This window comes from Falco naumanni, chromosome 8 (genome assembly GCF_017639655.2).
Source record: "Falco naumanni isolate bFalNau1 chromosome 8, bFalNau1.pat, whole genome shotgun sequence".
Taxonomy (NCBI): domain Eukaryota; kingdom Metazoa; phylum Chordata; class Aves; order Falconiformes; family Falconidae; genus Falco; species Falco naumanni.
The window spans coordinates 28,514,991-28,532,205 of NC_054061.1; the positions used below are offsets into that span (position 1 = coordinate 28,514,991).

Here is a 17,215-nt window from a genome sequence, read left to right on the forward strand (position 1 = left end):
AGAGACAAGACTAATTAAGCAGAAACCAAAACTGTTTTTTCCTTTAAGAGTCAAAGGTTAGATACCTGCAGAGCAGCACGAAAAGCTTGAGTTCCTATGCAGTCAAAAAACCCCACCACACTGGCTTTGAAAACCTCGTGCTAGTGATTTTAAACACAAAACTAATACGATGATAACATTTTGATAAATCTCTCTATGCGTGCATGTTAAGAGTAGGATAAAATTGAACGACAACATGAAGACGGCATGTGAAGACTCTAAAAATGAGAAGAAAAAAACCCCACCCAAATGGCAAAAAACAAAACAAACCCTGGAAAAGCAGATGCCCTCCAGAATTGAACTGGTTTTACAGTCTTGCAAATCTAATTTTCCAAAGCTGATGCAACTCAAGGATGAGTTAAGGCTCCCGATGATAACTTTGCATCCCTGCACTCCCTACCTATCCACTAAAGAGTAGCTGGGAAGAAACTGCTTTATAGAAAAGAACCAAGAACTGTGTTATGCCCAAATTATTTCTTATGGAAAAAGTATAGTAAGCCTACCTCATGCATCTACTATATTCTCCCTGTTCAACCAAAAATACAGAACTGAAAGTCCGGAAAACCCCAGCACCCCGAAGAAATAACAAACCTGGCTTGCCCACATACTAAAAAAAAAAAAAAAAAATAAATGTAAATTTGTGTAACACCAAAGCCTGCATATGCAAAGCATAAGAATGTAGTAATTATCATTAATCATTCCTTTACAAAGACTAGAACTAATTGGAGAAATAATTTGAGAAAATTGAAGTACATGACAGAAAGCATTAAGATTCATTAAGTTTCAGCTCTCTGGTCTGTCAGCTTGTCAAAAGTAGATGCCAGCTATTCTAGCATTACTGGTAAAAGACTTCATATTTTCCTAATCTTGAATAAAATTTAACCCTTCTTATAATTGCAGAACAAACTAACTACATCTGACATGATACATTTTTTGTTAAAAGACATTTGTGTCTACATTTTTGTAAATCAGGGAAACTGAATTTGCTGAAGTTTCATTATAAAGCATTTGCAGATTCATTAGGTATTTTGTATTTATTTATATTATTTGAGAGGTGCCAGCACACATTCCAAAAAACAAACCAGAAAAGAGGCATTTGAATAAAAAGTTACATTGGAAAAGACATCCACACTGCTCCACACCTATGCCTCAAATTCACTTTGACCAGAAAAGCCAATAAACATGCAACAAGTTCTGACATTATTTGTCCTAATGGTTACAGCGAAGAGTGTGAGTAACTATAAAGCAATTGCAAAGATGTAAGACAAACTTAGAAGCTCATCTGCACATAGCCATTAAATCAAACAGCTCTGGTTAACTTCAGCTGTGCTTTCAGCAACCTCAGCCTTGGTGAGCACACCCTGCACCCATCCCAGTCCTTGCAACAGCAGCAGGGAAAGAGACAAACAAATTTTATGTCCCTCTATTTGTTGCCCTGGGATAACCCTCCCCAGGTAAGCTGTACTGCTACAGGCTTTTGATCCATTGTCATAGAACACAGTCCTGCTGTAGGGGAGAAACGAAGACTTGGTTGTGTAAGAACTCCCACGTGTGTCTGAAAGGAACAGCCCATCTGCAAGATGGGACAAGATGCAAAATTTCATAGACTTTCCCCACCCCCCTCCTCTTAAAACATATGGTGTGGGCTTTACCGAGAACATCGCAGGTCTTCACCTGGGGATGGTGCGACTACACTAGCAAGAGTCTTTGCCGACCACCGTAGATAAACATTTTAGTTGCATACTTCAGTAGCAAGTAGGTGGTTTGTCGTACAACTTCAAAACTTGATAAACACAGCTGTGTTAGAAAATCATGTACATAATGCATAAAATTTTAAAGCTTACAGAAAGTTACCAACTTAATGAAAGATGTAAATAGTTTACTTGGCAATTAAGGTTAAAATAGGAGGCTAGCCTGCAGTTAAAGCTTCCATGCTTTAAGAAGTCACACTATTAGAATTTTTTTGCATATGCTTCAAAATTTACCTTTATTAATCGAAATGGCTCAGTCAACTATGCAGTGAAAAACGTGGGTAGTCAAAAAACCATAACTGCTTAAAATGCAGCACAAATTGCCTCCATTCTGATCAGCACCACAAAGTTTAACATAGTGCAATTTATTTTCTACATGACATCACTGCCAACACATGAAACATACATAAGTTTGGCAAAGCACAGATCTTCACTCATTATATACACTGTATTTCAATCAAGGGTGTACCTGCACAAAAATACTGTTATGCTCCAAATTCTGCTAAGAATGCAAGACAAAACATTACTGTCAGGTAATGTTTTCTAAAGGAGTCCAGTCTGCTCTCTGCTTTATGAGATGATCACCACATGCTGCTACAGCTCTAAGTCTCCTTCAAAATACTTTAACTGAGAAGTCAAACCACTCTTCATAGTCTCTCTACAAGCCAAGGACAAGGGAGGTCTGTAAAAAAATTTTTCCCCTCCCGAGTCTCAAATCACAAGCTCATTTCTGTTATTTATACTTGGCTTTGGAGAAACCCAGTGTTCCACTTAAAGCATCAACTTCACATACTCTTTAAAATACAACCTGTTTGACAACCAGTGGAATGCCATCTCCATTTGAAGCCACTCCTGAATAGTCAGAGCTTAAGTCTGGGTGTTGGGGGGTTTTGCCTAGGTGCAGTGCTGGTAGTGGAAAAAGCACGTCCTTTGCATCATGCATCTGAAATGCTTCAGCTGACTTCTGCACTTGTATTTCTTCCAGCTTTCTCTGAGAGAATAAAGAAGGAATCTTCAAAATTGGCAATAAAACCATGTTCCCCTAGTGGAAAAAGTACCAAGAAGTTTGCAGAAAGATAAAACTGTTCAAAATTTCAACTAATTTTAACAGCTATTAACAGCGCTTCCTCCATTACCATACCATCACAATGTTAAGTGCAAAGTTTTGTGTATAATGGAGGCGGTTTGATCATTAATGTAATTTACTTAATAAATGTGGCAAGTAGTGGAATGGGTAATACTAACTTAAACAGTAATTATAACAAAAGTAATCTAAAAATAGAAAGCCACTAATATTACAAGGTTATATTCTTCCATATAAACATAGCTACGTGTACTGAATTCTTTAATAAAACAGTAAGTTAGGTAAGATCTTAGAAAAAAAATCAGTATTTCTCATGATAAAGTTAAGATGTCATGATTAGTTCGTAACAGCTGTGATGTCTGGAGAAGTGGCTCAGGGACACACTTGAATCTGTATTTCTCACCTGTGATGGCTCAGGCTGCGCTGTGAAATACTTCTAGTGGCAGTGACAGGGACTGCTTAAGCTGGCACTACTCGGTAGGACATCAAACTATGCCTTCAGCGTATGGCAGGGGCAGTTCTGTACAGCGAGAGATGCTTTTTACTCTAACAGCATATCTTACCAACCAAGGTTGCTTTTCCCCTTCTAAAGAAAAGGGAAGGATGTATGTTGGACTTCAAATGAGAATTCTCAGAAAGCTGCTAAAGTTGTTACTAGTAATATCTTAGTTAAACCAAGATTCAGATAAATTAAGACCATAAAACCTTTTAGCAGAAACATTCAACTAAAAGGAGGAAAAGCTTTATTTGTGTGCCTGGTTTCCACACAAAGGACTATTAGACTTCATTTTAGAAGGAAAATAGTTGCTTTTTTCAATCAATGCTAATTGAACCCATTTTGCTGAATAACAAAGAAAACTTTTGTATGATGACAAGATAAACAGAAGAAAAATTACTTCACGAAGACTAAAAAAAAACACCAAACGAATTAGTGAAATTTAATAATTCTTCACCAAATTCTTGAACTGAGCTTCAAATTTCAGGGATTGCATAAATAATTTTCATTACCATTCACAGTGGTAACCAGTCACGTTTACCTTGGAGGTTACTAAACTGTCTGGGAAGGTGTAAGTCATGCCATTGTTCATATAAGCCCCCCACAAGGAACTTTGAGCTGAATCATTACAGAGTAACTTAAGGGATGTATGTTTTAAGCAAACATTGAGAATTTTGCATGTACCTACACACAAAACAGCAACGTGCTACGCTGAGATACTCAAGACCGCCCTGTGACGACAGCGAGGTATCCTTATTTGTTACCCAAGTCATCCTAGGAAGAACTGCAGGGGTTGACTGTGCCACATTCTTGCCGTAGCCTAGATAACACAAGACAGGTAACTGTGTGTGTTCAAATGACCTGCATCATGTTTATAAACTTACCTTGGCATCATGGTTTTCTGGAGTTTGGTGCATCCAAAGTCAAATACAGAGCAGCCTATCAGTAGCGCTACATATCTTCACAAGGTATCGATAAGCGTATTACACCCCACGAACTGCCCAGACAGATTATTCTTACATACCACTGCTCCCATAACAAATGCAAGCAACATTTCTGTGGTCACAATAAGCCTATACTCCTTGACAAGAAAAAAAAAAAACCAAGACGGTTTGCAATGGTAAATGGAAAAAGAAACCAAATCTCTTGGAAACCACGAGGCCCATCTTCATTACCACAGGATCAACTCTTCTTCCCACTGAGCATCGGCTCTGACAGTCTGTATAAAGGCAGTCATTTCTCAGGCAAGTTACAAGCTGTTCAGAGGTCTAAGTTATTGGAGTGTCAAAATGGAAAAAATAACAAAGTTATGGAGATCAGAGCAAGACTGCAATATGATCCTCCCCAGGAAAGGTTTCCAGAAGGACAGCAGCATATTTTACACTAGACTGATTGACAGTGCTAATAAAATGCTTCTCTCCTTTGAGAAAGGTTAAGGTAGCCATTGGGAACATATACAGGGGAAAAAAACCCAAACATATACAAGCCACACAGACACATTCTGTATAAGTAACAACTTTATTGTAACTTGATGTGCTGAAATGCAAAAATATTTTCAGCAACAAGGTACAAAAAGTATTTCACCATTAACATCAGCTGATAAAAAAGGCTGGATGGTTTGATACAACTGTTTACATATCTGAATTCTCTTTAATCATTTCCACCCCAAACCAGGTCTAAGTTATTTCACTGGTTTAATTTCTAAAATAGGACTCATTGATCTTAAGCCTTCAAAAACCAGGTTACAAATACAGTGAAGTTCCTTGCAAAACACTTGAAATAGTGAATTCCCTTTACAAACGTAGTCCATTTACTGTAAGCAGAAGCCAGGTTATGAGATTAAGTCAGTATCTTGTTAGCTAAGGAGCTAAACTCTGCACTAAATATGCTATCAACACCAGACAAAGAGGACAGTTAACATTCCACTTGTCGATTACAAAAAAATAAATCAATTAAGCTTAGAAATTTTAACCAACTGTAAAATTCAACAATATTTCAGGTAGCAATACCTCACATTTGCAATTCACTGTCTTTTATGAAACACAGTTTCAAATACTGCACATAGTTTTATTCTCCCAAGGGAGAAATCTTACCACGAGCATTTAAAAGGAACATAATCTCCATGTAGATCTTCTACTGACCTTCTGTGCAAAGGTGAATTTTATACTAAGTACTCAACGTTTAGAAAAACATCAGAACTAGAGTAACTTGTAAAACTAACTTTGTGTCCATGATTATCACATTTTGACATACACTTATTTTGTAACAGCAAATATTTTCACATTTTCACAAAAATATACCATTACTTAACTTGTATCTGTAATGCTTATTTTGTGTGTAGTTTTTACCTCAGTGAAACTGAATTTAGGAAGCAAGAATCAACATGCAAGAGAGCTCACATGGGTAATTTGTAACTTTTCCATCTCAACTGTGTATCAAATAGCATTCTCCTTCACCTTTAAAAATCCCTTTTAAAAAGATCTCGTATCCTGTTAAATCTTCTCTTCATCATTACAACAGTTTCCTAAAAGGCACAATGTGTTCATACTTCTGCATGCAGTAAATGGACTAGGAGATAAGGATTTATTGAAGCATCTTCCACCCAAAGTATCTCCTTAGGAGAGGTTCAAACGGGAAAAAAAAAATAATATATATATAATACATAATAGCATTTTAACAGCAAATTTGAGTCCTTATTTTTAGAAAGTCAAAGTCATTCTTGACAAAAAACACCACACAGTCATACACACGCGCACGCACACACAGGACACATGCAGGGTTCTCCCCAGAGAAGTATGGAAGCGGTGGTTCACACGTATCTGAGGGAGTAGTGTTGGCAAGCCAAAACATGGCACCTTCATACATTATATTCCTAATCTGTATAGAAAACTAAGAAACCCCCGCTAAGATTTCAGCCTGAAAAAAAACCTGTCCGTTGTATGAGATAGTCTTATATCTGCTGCACTTAGAACTGACAACTGAGGTTTTAAAGGGCAAGCTCTTGAGATGTGGAGAATTAAAAAAGCTACTGAATCCAAAGGAGAAGGTTGCAATTACCAGCTATCCCGTTCCAGTGAGAACACTGCATGTAGTTATTATAGAAGCAGTGAATAAATTAGTGCACTCACTTAAGAATATGGCAACCATTTTACCTTTTTCTTAAGAGCTGACAAACCTTGAAAACATACATAATAAATAAAATCAAATCTCAACAAATCAATTGTCATTCTTGTTGGGTTGGTGGGGTTTTTTTCATGTTAATGCATGGTATACACTGACTGACTTGAGAAGTGGACACTCTATGATGAAGATAATAGTACAGCACAGTGTCTGACATTTTTTGGTACAAAGTGTGCTATTAAGCTTCTAAAAGAAAAGTTTTCATGGAAGTCTAAGCTTTCCATTTGACTACTGTATGTTGTTGCTTTAGAACAAGCTGAACTGGACAATCATTACAGCATTAAATATTCAAGTCACTTCGTATGTCAGAGCTGCAAGTTTTACCAGTGATAAGTATGAGGATATATAGTTCTAACGCATTACACAGTGCAGCAAAAACATCACTATTTTGGAGGGAACAATTATCTTTACATCTTATTGTGAAGAATGCTTACGAGACCTTATTTTAGATAAATATTTAAAAATTGATAAAAGGATAAATCTTTGTAAATATATAATTTGATGCCTTACATACTATTAAAGTTTCTGATTTTACATTTTATCCATCAAAGATTTAGTTAGAAGGTAAGAAGAAAATGCACATTTAGAGGTTACTTTATTCTTCAAACTTGGACCGGGCGTTTTTTCCAATTTATCTTTGCTAATGGTTTACTAGATGCCAAAGTATAAAACTATACACTCTTTCCTCTAAAAATTTTGTTCAGCGCAAATTTAGGTGAATCTTAATGAAATGAGGATGGAGATAGATTTTTAAGATGGTAAATCTGAAATTCTTCCTCTCTCCTCCCTGCATAACTCCTTTTAATAGAGAAACTAAAACCCTTATGCAAGTATGTTTATAAATTAGGTGAGATCTCCTCCCATTCCCCACTGCTAAACCCAAGTCTTCCCAGAAAAGAAATATAGCATATTATCACTATTACAGTAAACTCAATGCAATAACTCAGGAAACATTTAGAGTGTGCACTACTGCAGAATTTTCCTCCCAATTGTAAACAAAGCTATCAAACACTGAGGATGTTGATATTAAAGCTAGGATTTATATAATAAGGAACTGGCCCATGACAAGCAGTTTACAAATGTTTCATCCTTTTCACATTATGCAGAATTTCAATACCATCCACAATGCTAGCACAATAACTGAAATGCAAGACTGAGCAAGTCTCTGCTTGCAAATACCATCTGACATTTTGGGGAAATATTCCTCTTGATGTGCACATAACCTCCTTAGGTGTTAATGGAAGCTGTGCACATCCGTCAAGATGGGAAAAAATCCCTTCAAAATTTTACCATTCACATGCCTTTTTCAGATAAGCGAAAAATATTCTGTTAGTTAAATATGAAAGCTTGCAATAGCCACCTTCAATTGAGTCTTAAAAAGACATGCCTTTCTTTCTAACAAAACTAAATCCCATGTGGCTGTGGGCATCTTAAAATGTATCTAAAAAGTTAAGCCACAATTACCTGTACCTCATTATCATCAAAAGCAAAATATATATGTACCACACAACATACAAAAGTTACACGTTAAAAGTGCATATTCAGAATCCATTTGGCCCATTTCTTCAATTTACATTTGGTCATTCTATGCATCCTTTACTTTTCTATGAAACCACACACGTGGGATATATTTTTTCCATACACAACACTATTCTGTTTTCACATTGAACTCTTTACCTCTCGGTCAGTTCTGCATTAAATGTAAACTAACGATGGACCGTAAAGAAACACAAGCAAGAGGTTTATTCTGTGTTTCTTTTTACCATTTGGACAGCTTTGACACACACACAATAAGCATTACAAACTGTAATGAAAATACATTTTTGGGCCAAACCATTGCATATTTGCCCCCACAATGAAAAATAAATTATGTTCAAAGCAGTATATTGCCATAAATAGCCTATAGGCATCTGCTGAAGGTAAACAGGCTCTCCCTATATTTAGCACTTGTCTAGGGTACATGATGTGCCTCTGGTTCAAGTGCTTCTAATGAGAGGCTAGTTAAAACCTTCCAGTTAGCACAGGACCAAACTATAATCATTTTCTTTTCTTCTGAAAATAATGGAAGATCCCTTTCAAAAATTAATCTTCAGTTATCAACTTTACTGCATTATGGAGCTAGTGCAATCCTGCAGAGCCTAGTCAAAAAGACAAGGCACATTTAAAAATAATAATAAAAAAAAAATCAAGATACATTAAACTATATGGACTAGAGAGTCATTGAAGATAATTTAAGGCCTTTCAGTGAATTAGAGTAATCAGTCTAATTTAAAGCTGAGGATTAAACCATAAATTATCCATCTGAAAAGCAAACAATAGGCTTTTTCAGCTTCTGTTCTGTGGACAAGGATAACAAAAACTCTTGTTATGGTTTGTGAAAACACCTCTGGACATGGAGGAGTAGAGTCAATTCAATTTCTCTAAAGTTCATGGAAGATTTCATGACTGTTTTAGCCGTTTGCGTGGAATGCCAAACTGTGGACACTGTGCAGATGCTAGTGCGCGAAAGGCCTCTGCTACTAAGTGAGGGTGGGAGTGGATCATGGACTTCCAACCTGCTGTTTCCATTATGTCTGTTGCTTGGCTGAAAACAGAAGTATTAAGAATAGTCACACAATTTTACAAACCAAATGCACAAATGCACAGTGGAGAAGAGCAGGCAAGGCAGAACTACTGCAGAAGGGCAGTTGAGCGCTATCAGACAATAGGCTTTATGAATGCCAGTAAAATTGCCATTCAAAGGCAGCAAATTGCAATTTGGTTATATTAATATCATCACATGTAGGACACAGGGTACTTATTCTGCTCTACTCTGTACCAGCAAGACCTCAGGTAGCAAATAGTGTCCAATACTGGGCACCGTGTTAAGATAACTGCCTTGAAATTGCTCAGGAAAACCAATAAAAATAAGAGGGAAAGTAGAAGCGAGGTCTAGTGCAGAGACAAAAAGCAAGGGAAGACACGGTAACCTCATTACCTAGAAGGGCATGCTCAATTTGGGGAGAGAGAAGGATGATAAGATGAATCAGCTGAAACTGCAGCAAAAATGATGTAGTTCATGCACTAGAAAAGCCACAAAGACAGATTGGCTGGCTAACTACAGAACCCTTTACTGGGAGCTCGCAGTTACAGTACCAGTAGAGCATACTTGAGAACATTTACTCTTTCTTCAGTACAAGATAACGGACTACATTTAGAATGACTTTCAATGGCCACTGTTGATTTTGAACTAACACAGAAGGAACAACAGATTTCAGCAAGTAGAACACTGACATCCAGGTGATTAAAAACTATGTATTTACTTTCTTATGAAATAATGTAGAATAAAACCATAACATCCATTCTGTACATGAAGAATATTACACTGCTTGGGATGCATCCCACATTGACACAGGATCAATTTGTAATTTGGAACCAACAGCTTATGCCTCAAGCCCAAGTTTCCACGGCCCTGCAATTTCAAAAGCCTCTCATGAGCACCTTCACACTGCTTCAGGACCACTGTCAAGCATAAAGTTAACAGCTGACCTCTACACTATATGATCTCTAAAAAAACCTTTTGCAGATTTCTAATGCAAGCCTTTAATCTTCTGCTGCAAGTCAGTAAAGGTAAGTGCCTGAAGAAACAAAACCAAAGTTCATACTCCCTGGTGCCCAGAGCCAGTAAATTAAACCAGGCCCTCTCACATTACTTCTTTGGTTTATTGCAGATGCTTTAGCTGAAGTTAAGATGACCAGCATCTTCACTACCAATTACCAAAGGCAGAATTCAGCTCAGTAAATTCCAAATCACTTGAGAAGGAACATGCCAACTAGTTTACATTACTGTGCATTCTGACTTATCTTTTTTAATTTTCCTACTGGCATTTTACTATTTACCTTCCACCACCCACTTCCTTGTCCATGTAATGCTTAATCAATAGGCCTGTGAAGATGTTTCTGGCCTTTTTTTAAAAAAAAAAAAAAGCAGAAACACTAGTATTAACTGGTACAACACAGCTTATAACTTCTCTGGAGATTCTGACCGTAAGTAGTAAGTGCTCTGCTATTCTTTTACTGTTCCAGCCTACCACTGGCTATTCTGAAGCTGGCTGTCTTCTATTCCATGATTCACTTGAGCTGTTCTAAACATATGCTGCAATCTGTCCTACAGTCCCACATATTCTCAACCTATTTCCAGTGTAGGCATGAGCACTTACGGACTCAGCCAGATCAGAGGGACCTGACTGACCAGTTGTGTGGCCTCAATACTAGCGCTGGCATGGGGGAAGGTGCACAAACATGTTGCCTAAGGCAAAAAGAGCAACTGCCCTCCTTTCTTTGGAAAGGCTGCAGGCTCAGATTGACCCAAGGAAGTCTGGAAACCACACCGGGGTTGTCACTCCTCCAGCCACAAACCTGGTTAGTCAAGAGAATGGTTTCCTTTATAAAGGTTGCTGACACCACCTCACAGCACTGCTGTGTCCCTGGGAAAGGAAGGAAAGCCAGCTACGGTTATGATCTCACACTGAAGGGCAGTTAACTGTCCCTGTCGTTTAAGGAGGAAGTCACAATCACAACCGGGTTAGCATCTGCTGAAGCCTACTTCCGATCAGTGACTGCCCTCAGCAGTGTGGAAATGAATCAACAGTTCTTAAGATCTGCAGTCTGTTTAGCACTGTTTGCACAGAACATCGTGAGGCAGGGAAACTTACTTGCTATTCCAGTTTTTCCCATCTTTACACCCAAGTTGTCTAAGAACACTGCACCTGTAAGAGAGAACCGTGCTAATATTGAAAAGGTACACAAAGCATAAATACAAATATATTTAGAGTCTCAAATATTACTTGCCTGTTAATAAAGTCTATTGCTTGTGCTTTTAACTGTTCAGCGCTGTGCAAATCTGCGAGGATAAGAATGTCAGCAACATTTTCTACCGAGAGGTTACTACACAGTGCTTCCTCACACATGACCTTCAGCCGTTCCAGTGCATACTGATAAAAGAAAAAACTACACTAATCATTCTTCAAACTCGTTCTTTCTACCGTTATCTCTACAGCTTAACACAGTTCCAGTCATGAAAATGCTTGGTGCCTCCCACACTTAAACTGCTTCCAAACAGGTAATTCAAAATTCAATATGCTGCACTGATGAGTCCTCAAAGGGTAAGAAATGCATTAGGTTTGACACAAACTGAGCAAATGCTTACTAGGAGAACTTTTAATAAAACAACAAAACCAACTTATTCAGAAATTTTCTTTTTCCTTCAGTTTGGTAAGGGAAAAAAGAGCAAGGAACAGACATGGGCTCTTTATCAAAATCATCATTAGATGGGGTTACATCTCTAAGCAAGAGACAAGAAATTATACAATGGAAAGTATCTGTTAAACTATCCAAGGGAAAATACATTAGCCTGTTTGAAACTACCTTGTTCCAAGTTTAGCCCCATCCCCATCTGAATTTCTTAATTTCTTCCATACCCTTGACACAGCCTACCAGAAAACTGAGTAATTGCATTCCCACATTATATTTGTGTGAATAAACTGTGCTTTCTTGAGGCAAGCCATGGTCTGAACAGGTTTCATTCAGCTATATACATTTCTACTGAGATCTTACTCATGCCATTTAGTTTAGCATCTTTCAGATACAGTTTTCAAGTCCGAAAAGAATTTCAGCCACATAAGTGGCATATATTCAAATTGCCAGTCACGCGTTTGTGTTAGCAACTGTTCATGCAACAAAGAAACACCACTTAAGAAAACTCAGTTTATTAGGCTAACATCTATCTAGACCTATGCATTTTTACTTCCATTTTATTACTACAGTATTCCTCAGGTTACCTCTACTTACAGTAAATACATATAAATTGCAACAATCTGTACCCACCAGGTAATTCAGCAGTGTAATGCCTTTGGTAATATGCAGAACACTCATTTCTTAGATTATTATTATTTCACATTCAGAACAAATAGCAAAAATTTTCTAGCAGTTTTTTACTGTTACAAAAAGCTACAGGGACCTCCTAGATCACCATTTTTGTTTTCTGGTATTGTGGACAAGCATGCAACTGTACATTATAATATTCACTACATTTATCAATTATGCCCTAAATAAAGGCCATCATTCATAAAACACCACCATTTCCCCTTCCTGCTTGAGTGTACTGAAACTTAACAAAAGACCATCAGCTTTGGAAGGTGAGATGCTGGCAGTTGCAGGTGAAAAGAGTAAGAGTATAAGTCACCAAAGGGCAGCATCAGGTCAAGAGATTATGGGAAAAAAAAAAAAAAAAAACGAACACATTAAGCTGCCAGAAAAGAAATTATAAGTGTTTCTTGAAATTAACTACTGGGATGACTTACACTACCTTAAATGACTTAATTGAGATTGATTATGAGAATAGGCTGGTTTTATCACTAATGTTTTACGGATATGACTGCACAGCCAATGCAGAAATTGCAAGGTTAGTTTAACAAATTGCCACACTCAGCTGAGAGTGAAAAAAGTTTCCAATTACACAAACTGAAATTAGTATTTTCCGGATTCTAAACTACTTATGCCTCCTCAGGGAAAGACAACTGTGTGCCCTCTGAGGACAGTTAACTAAAATTTCAACCCAAGTTTTAAAGCAGTGAAGAAAAAAAACAAGGTATGGGTCAAGTTTTTAAAGTGTAAGAAAAACTGTAAATGATGCTATGAAAGGGAATAATCTCACCTTAATTTCTGTGCTGTTATAAGTCCCCTCACCTCAAAAATAATAGTAAAAAAAATATTTCACAGAGCAACAATTTAAAGAATAGAAAAGAGCCCAATACAGAAGCTATGAAAGATTAGAATTACTATATTTGTAAGGAAGACAAAAAATGTCTGAAGCAGCAGTATTTTAGGGAGCAGAGTTAATTCAAACACTTGTATAAATCCTCTTTAAGAATACGAAGATCTAGGATACATTTCATTTGAGACCAATTTTCCAAATCATATTGCTGATAAAAAAAAATTTGGATAGTAAGTATAATTAATATCTGAAACTTCTGATCAAGAAATATTTATAAGACTTCTACTGCTAAAGATAAGCCTGTTCTCTCCCATCTTTCTCCATTTCTGATGAGATCTGGTTTTCATATTAATATCAAAATATATATCAAACTGAAAAGATACTTTTATTTTAGAAGAATGTTACAAAGATTAGGTTTGAGAACAGGAGTCCGTTACTTACTTTGTCTGCAGCTGCCAACAAATTGTCAGCCATTTTTTCAAGGTTTGGTGCTTTTCCTGTGTAAATGAATCTCATCATTTCTTTAAAAACTTCAGGGTCTACATCATTTATTTCTACACGATTCTGGTGAAGAAGAATAATCAATAAAACCCTCTGGTTTAGCTACAACTTTAAAGTGAACATATCAAGCATCACCTGCACGGACACTACAAGCATTTGCCATCCATCATACAAAAATTCTTATACATTTAAGTTAACATTCAACCATATTAAGCAAAAAGTAATCAAAATCAGTAGCTCTTAAAGTCAGGCAGAAATCTGTTGGAAAAGCCTCAACAATAAAAAGTTATTGCTGCTTTTTTTTCCTAGAAATGTCTAATTCTGGACTCTATTGCACAGGCTGTACATAAAACTCAAGGCAGCTTCAGAAATATTTGAAAGTGGTGCAGAGTTTCCAGCTTGACAATGATGTGTTTGGAACATCACAAGTCAGAGCAGCAGACAGAACAAAGTGAGCCATTTTTGGCTTGACTTAAATTGAGTCAACACAGCCTGTTTTGTTCTCAGAATCCAAAAAGCAAACAAAGCAGCACATCTAGCTGACATTGTGTAGCTGAAGACTGTCCTAATAAAACTGTGGTATTGTGTGCTTCACCCATGCTCTAATAGTATTCCCTATAAGCAACTAATGAAGTAGGAAATAATGTCAAAGATATACAAGCAAGCAACAGACTTTTGAACGGAGTACAAAACTCACAGGCTATCAGCCCATGAGATGTAAACGTTCTGGTTCCCTGTCCACTGAACCACATACAGCATTTAGGAGTAGGGCTGCACTACTGAAGCTGTGACACGTCCAAGTTTCTTTCAGTCCAAAAATCTCGATAAAATGCTTCCAATATTCCAATTCTACCTGTGAAAGTTTCCAGACTAGAGAAGTGCAGCAGAGAAAAACACCACGTCAGTGAAACACTGTTGTGCTACAGCACCATATTTATCTGATTTATTTGTTCACACAAGTGGCACTATTGCAGCCTCCGTAACTAAGTGATGATCACCTACTACAGTCCTTGAGGGAGCTGATCAGTCCCTTGCTTTTTCATGGATTCTGCCTGTAACCAACCCATTTTAGATATTATTCTTCATGAAATACACAAACAACTCCTCATTGTGGGAGATACCAAGTGCATAAAAGCAGAAGCAGCTCTCTGCTGATTAAGTAACTACCCGTCCAGAACACTTATACAGACTTATACAGGTCAAGTGCCTGCAGGAACTGTGAATGAGGAGAGCTTCACTGCCTTGGGGCTTAGTTTGAGTCATAATTCACCTATTGTTTGTGTCATAGCTACCATATAAAATGTTTTAATGCACTACAGCAAAATCTTAATCAAGTCAATCAGCTTACGTGAAGGAATAAAAGCACAAAGGGGAAGAGATTACTAGGTCAACTACATCAGTAGCTAATGTTAAAAAAAAACAACCAACCAACACTGATCTTGGGCAGATAGCACCTGAAAGAACAAATCCTCCCTCCAGAACATCTGCATGGTCAGCCCTATCTGCTCTTTCTAAACAAAGAAACTCCCCCAGAACTCAACAGGAGAGTGTTCAGGAGTAGTACCTCCTCCACTCATGCATCACCATGCAGTACTCATCTTCCTCAACCGGCAATACTTGAAGATCTCTGCAACTTTCCCCTTTTTCATAAGGTACAAATATTTACAGGTGAAGTTTTCTGTCAGGCTTACCTTTTTGCTTTCCTCCATTTCATGCTCAAACATTGCATTAAAAACTGGAGATCGTGCTGTATCAAGAAAGGTAAATATTAAATATAATCAAATTTTAAACTTTTAGCAATTTAAATTACAAAATAATAGCAATACAAAAGTAGAAAGTACCTGCAAGGACAGATTTATGAGCTTTGAATTCTTGTCCTCCTACATAAAAACTGCAATCTGTAAATCTTGTTGTTTCCCAGAGATTCCCTAAATCTTCTGCTAGTCGACATTCAGGTACCTTCAAAGTGTTTGTATTAGACTGTCCTGATATATTTACTGAGTCTTGGACCACGCTTACCTAACAGAAAATCACAGCAAGACAACTCCTTCATAACTGAATGCTAACAATAAATAAATTACAGTACCTATTGCTAGAACTTCAGCAATTCCAAAGCAAAGCAAAAAACAGTAGTTTCTGGCATTAGGCCAGAGCCATAAAAGCAAACTGTAAAGCATTGGTTTAAGTATCATAAAACAAACACAGCTTTACATACAGACTCTAATATTGTGTATTTATCCAACCAAAACAAAAAGAGAGAGCACAATACCACATGCCACCTGACAGAAATGCCAGAGTAAATAAGTCAAGGACAGATATGAGTTTTGGGATACCAGTGGGATCAAAAAGGAAGTTAATGCTATTTCAGAGATAAATTTAACACTTCAATGTTCTTCACATGTGTAATTAAAATATATACACTACAAAATCCTAAACAGATCATCAGGATCACAAGGTCACTGAAAATGTGAAGATCCACATAAAGTTTGAATAGTATGATATTTCTAATTTTAATTACAGTAAGTTTATACTTAATGTGCAATGTGATAATGCAAATTAAGTGCAAGTAACATAGTCCCTTCATTATTTCATTTTACTGTGTCCAACTGAGGCAGGAATCACAAGTGATTGTCTTCCAAACGAGATTAAAAGCCATTATTTTAGAAATAATAGCCAATGAAATACAAGATGTAGTAGGTAACTTCAATAATGAAACACATGGTCACAGGATGTAATTTTTGTACAGAACTAGTTAAGAAAACTGCGAAATATGTGCATTTGAAGTGAATATACTGCTGTTATTTTCCATCAAGCCTTTTACATAAAGACAGTAGCATTCTTTTTTTCATGTATCTTTACATACTAAGTCATTTTAATCAGTACGTTGTGAAAACAGAAGAATCCAGCAAGTTTTACTTCTGCTGTCTGAGATCACATGCCTGAGAATAAAATCTTCATAAGGAAGAGCCATACTACAAGATCTTGATAACTGCATCTCCCAAATACAGAAAATTAGGATTATATATTCAAGAGAAATGCTGACACTGTTAAGATCAGTGCTTTGTTTGATTTCCTGAGGCACAGCATCTGGAATAAATCTGGCATAAAGCAAAAATAGCATAGCTAAGCTTCACAGAAGTTGGAGCACTGCAAACCAAACTCCAGATCAGAAGAGGGGGACGATCCAATTAAGACAGAAGCTTGGGGATTTGAATCATTGCTTAATGCCCTGTTTCATCCCATACCCCCTTGTGATTATAATAAAATCCTTTATGTTCTTCCACCTTTTAAGGGGGAAAATATATATATATATATATATCTCCCCCAAAGCACTGAAATTTCACTTTCACAGTAAGACTAGCTATTTACAGCACTGAAAAAAAATCTATAGAGCTGTTGTGTACTCTATT

The 17,215-nt window shown here is 37.0% G+C and overlaps 1 protein-coding gene across 1 annotated transcript in view; it reads right to left on the reverse strand.

The window, feature by feature from the left end:
• Positions 1-4,869: 4,869 nt before the first annotated feature.
• The window catches only part of SPOPL (speckle type BTB/POZ protein like), a 37,608-nt gene continuing 25,262 nt past the window's right edge, over positions 4,870-17,215 (reverse strand). The window contains exons 6-11 of the mRNA XM_040603400.1: positions 15,647-15,824; positions 15,497-15,552; positions 13,746-13,868; positions 11,381-11,523; positions 11,245-11,298; positions 4,870-9,134 (exon numbers count right to left, since the gene is read on the reverse strand). Coding sequence (XP_040459334.1) covers positions 8,990-9,134; positions 11,245-11,298; positions 11,381-11,523; positions 13,746-13,868; positions 15,497-15,552; positions 15,647-15,824 — 699 coding nt within the window. The 3' untranslated portion in view covers positions 4,870-8,989. The remainder of the gene's footprint in view (positions 9,135-11,244; positions 11,299-11,380; positions 11,524-13,745; positions 13,869-15,496; positions 15,553-15,646; positions 15,825-17,215) is intronic.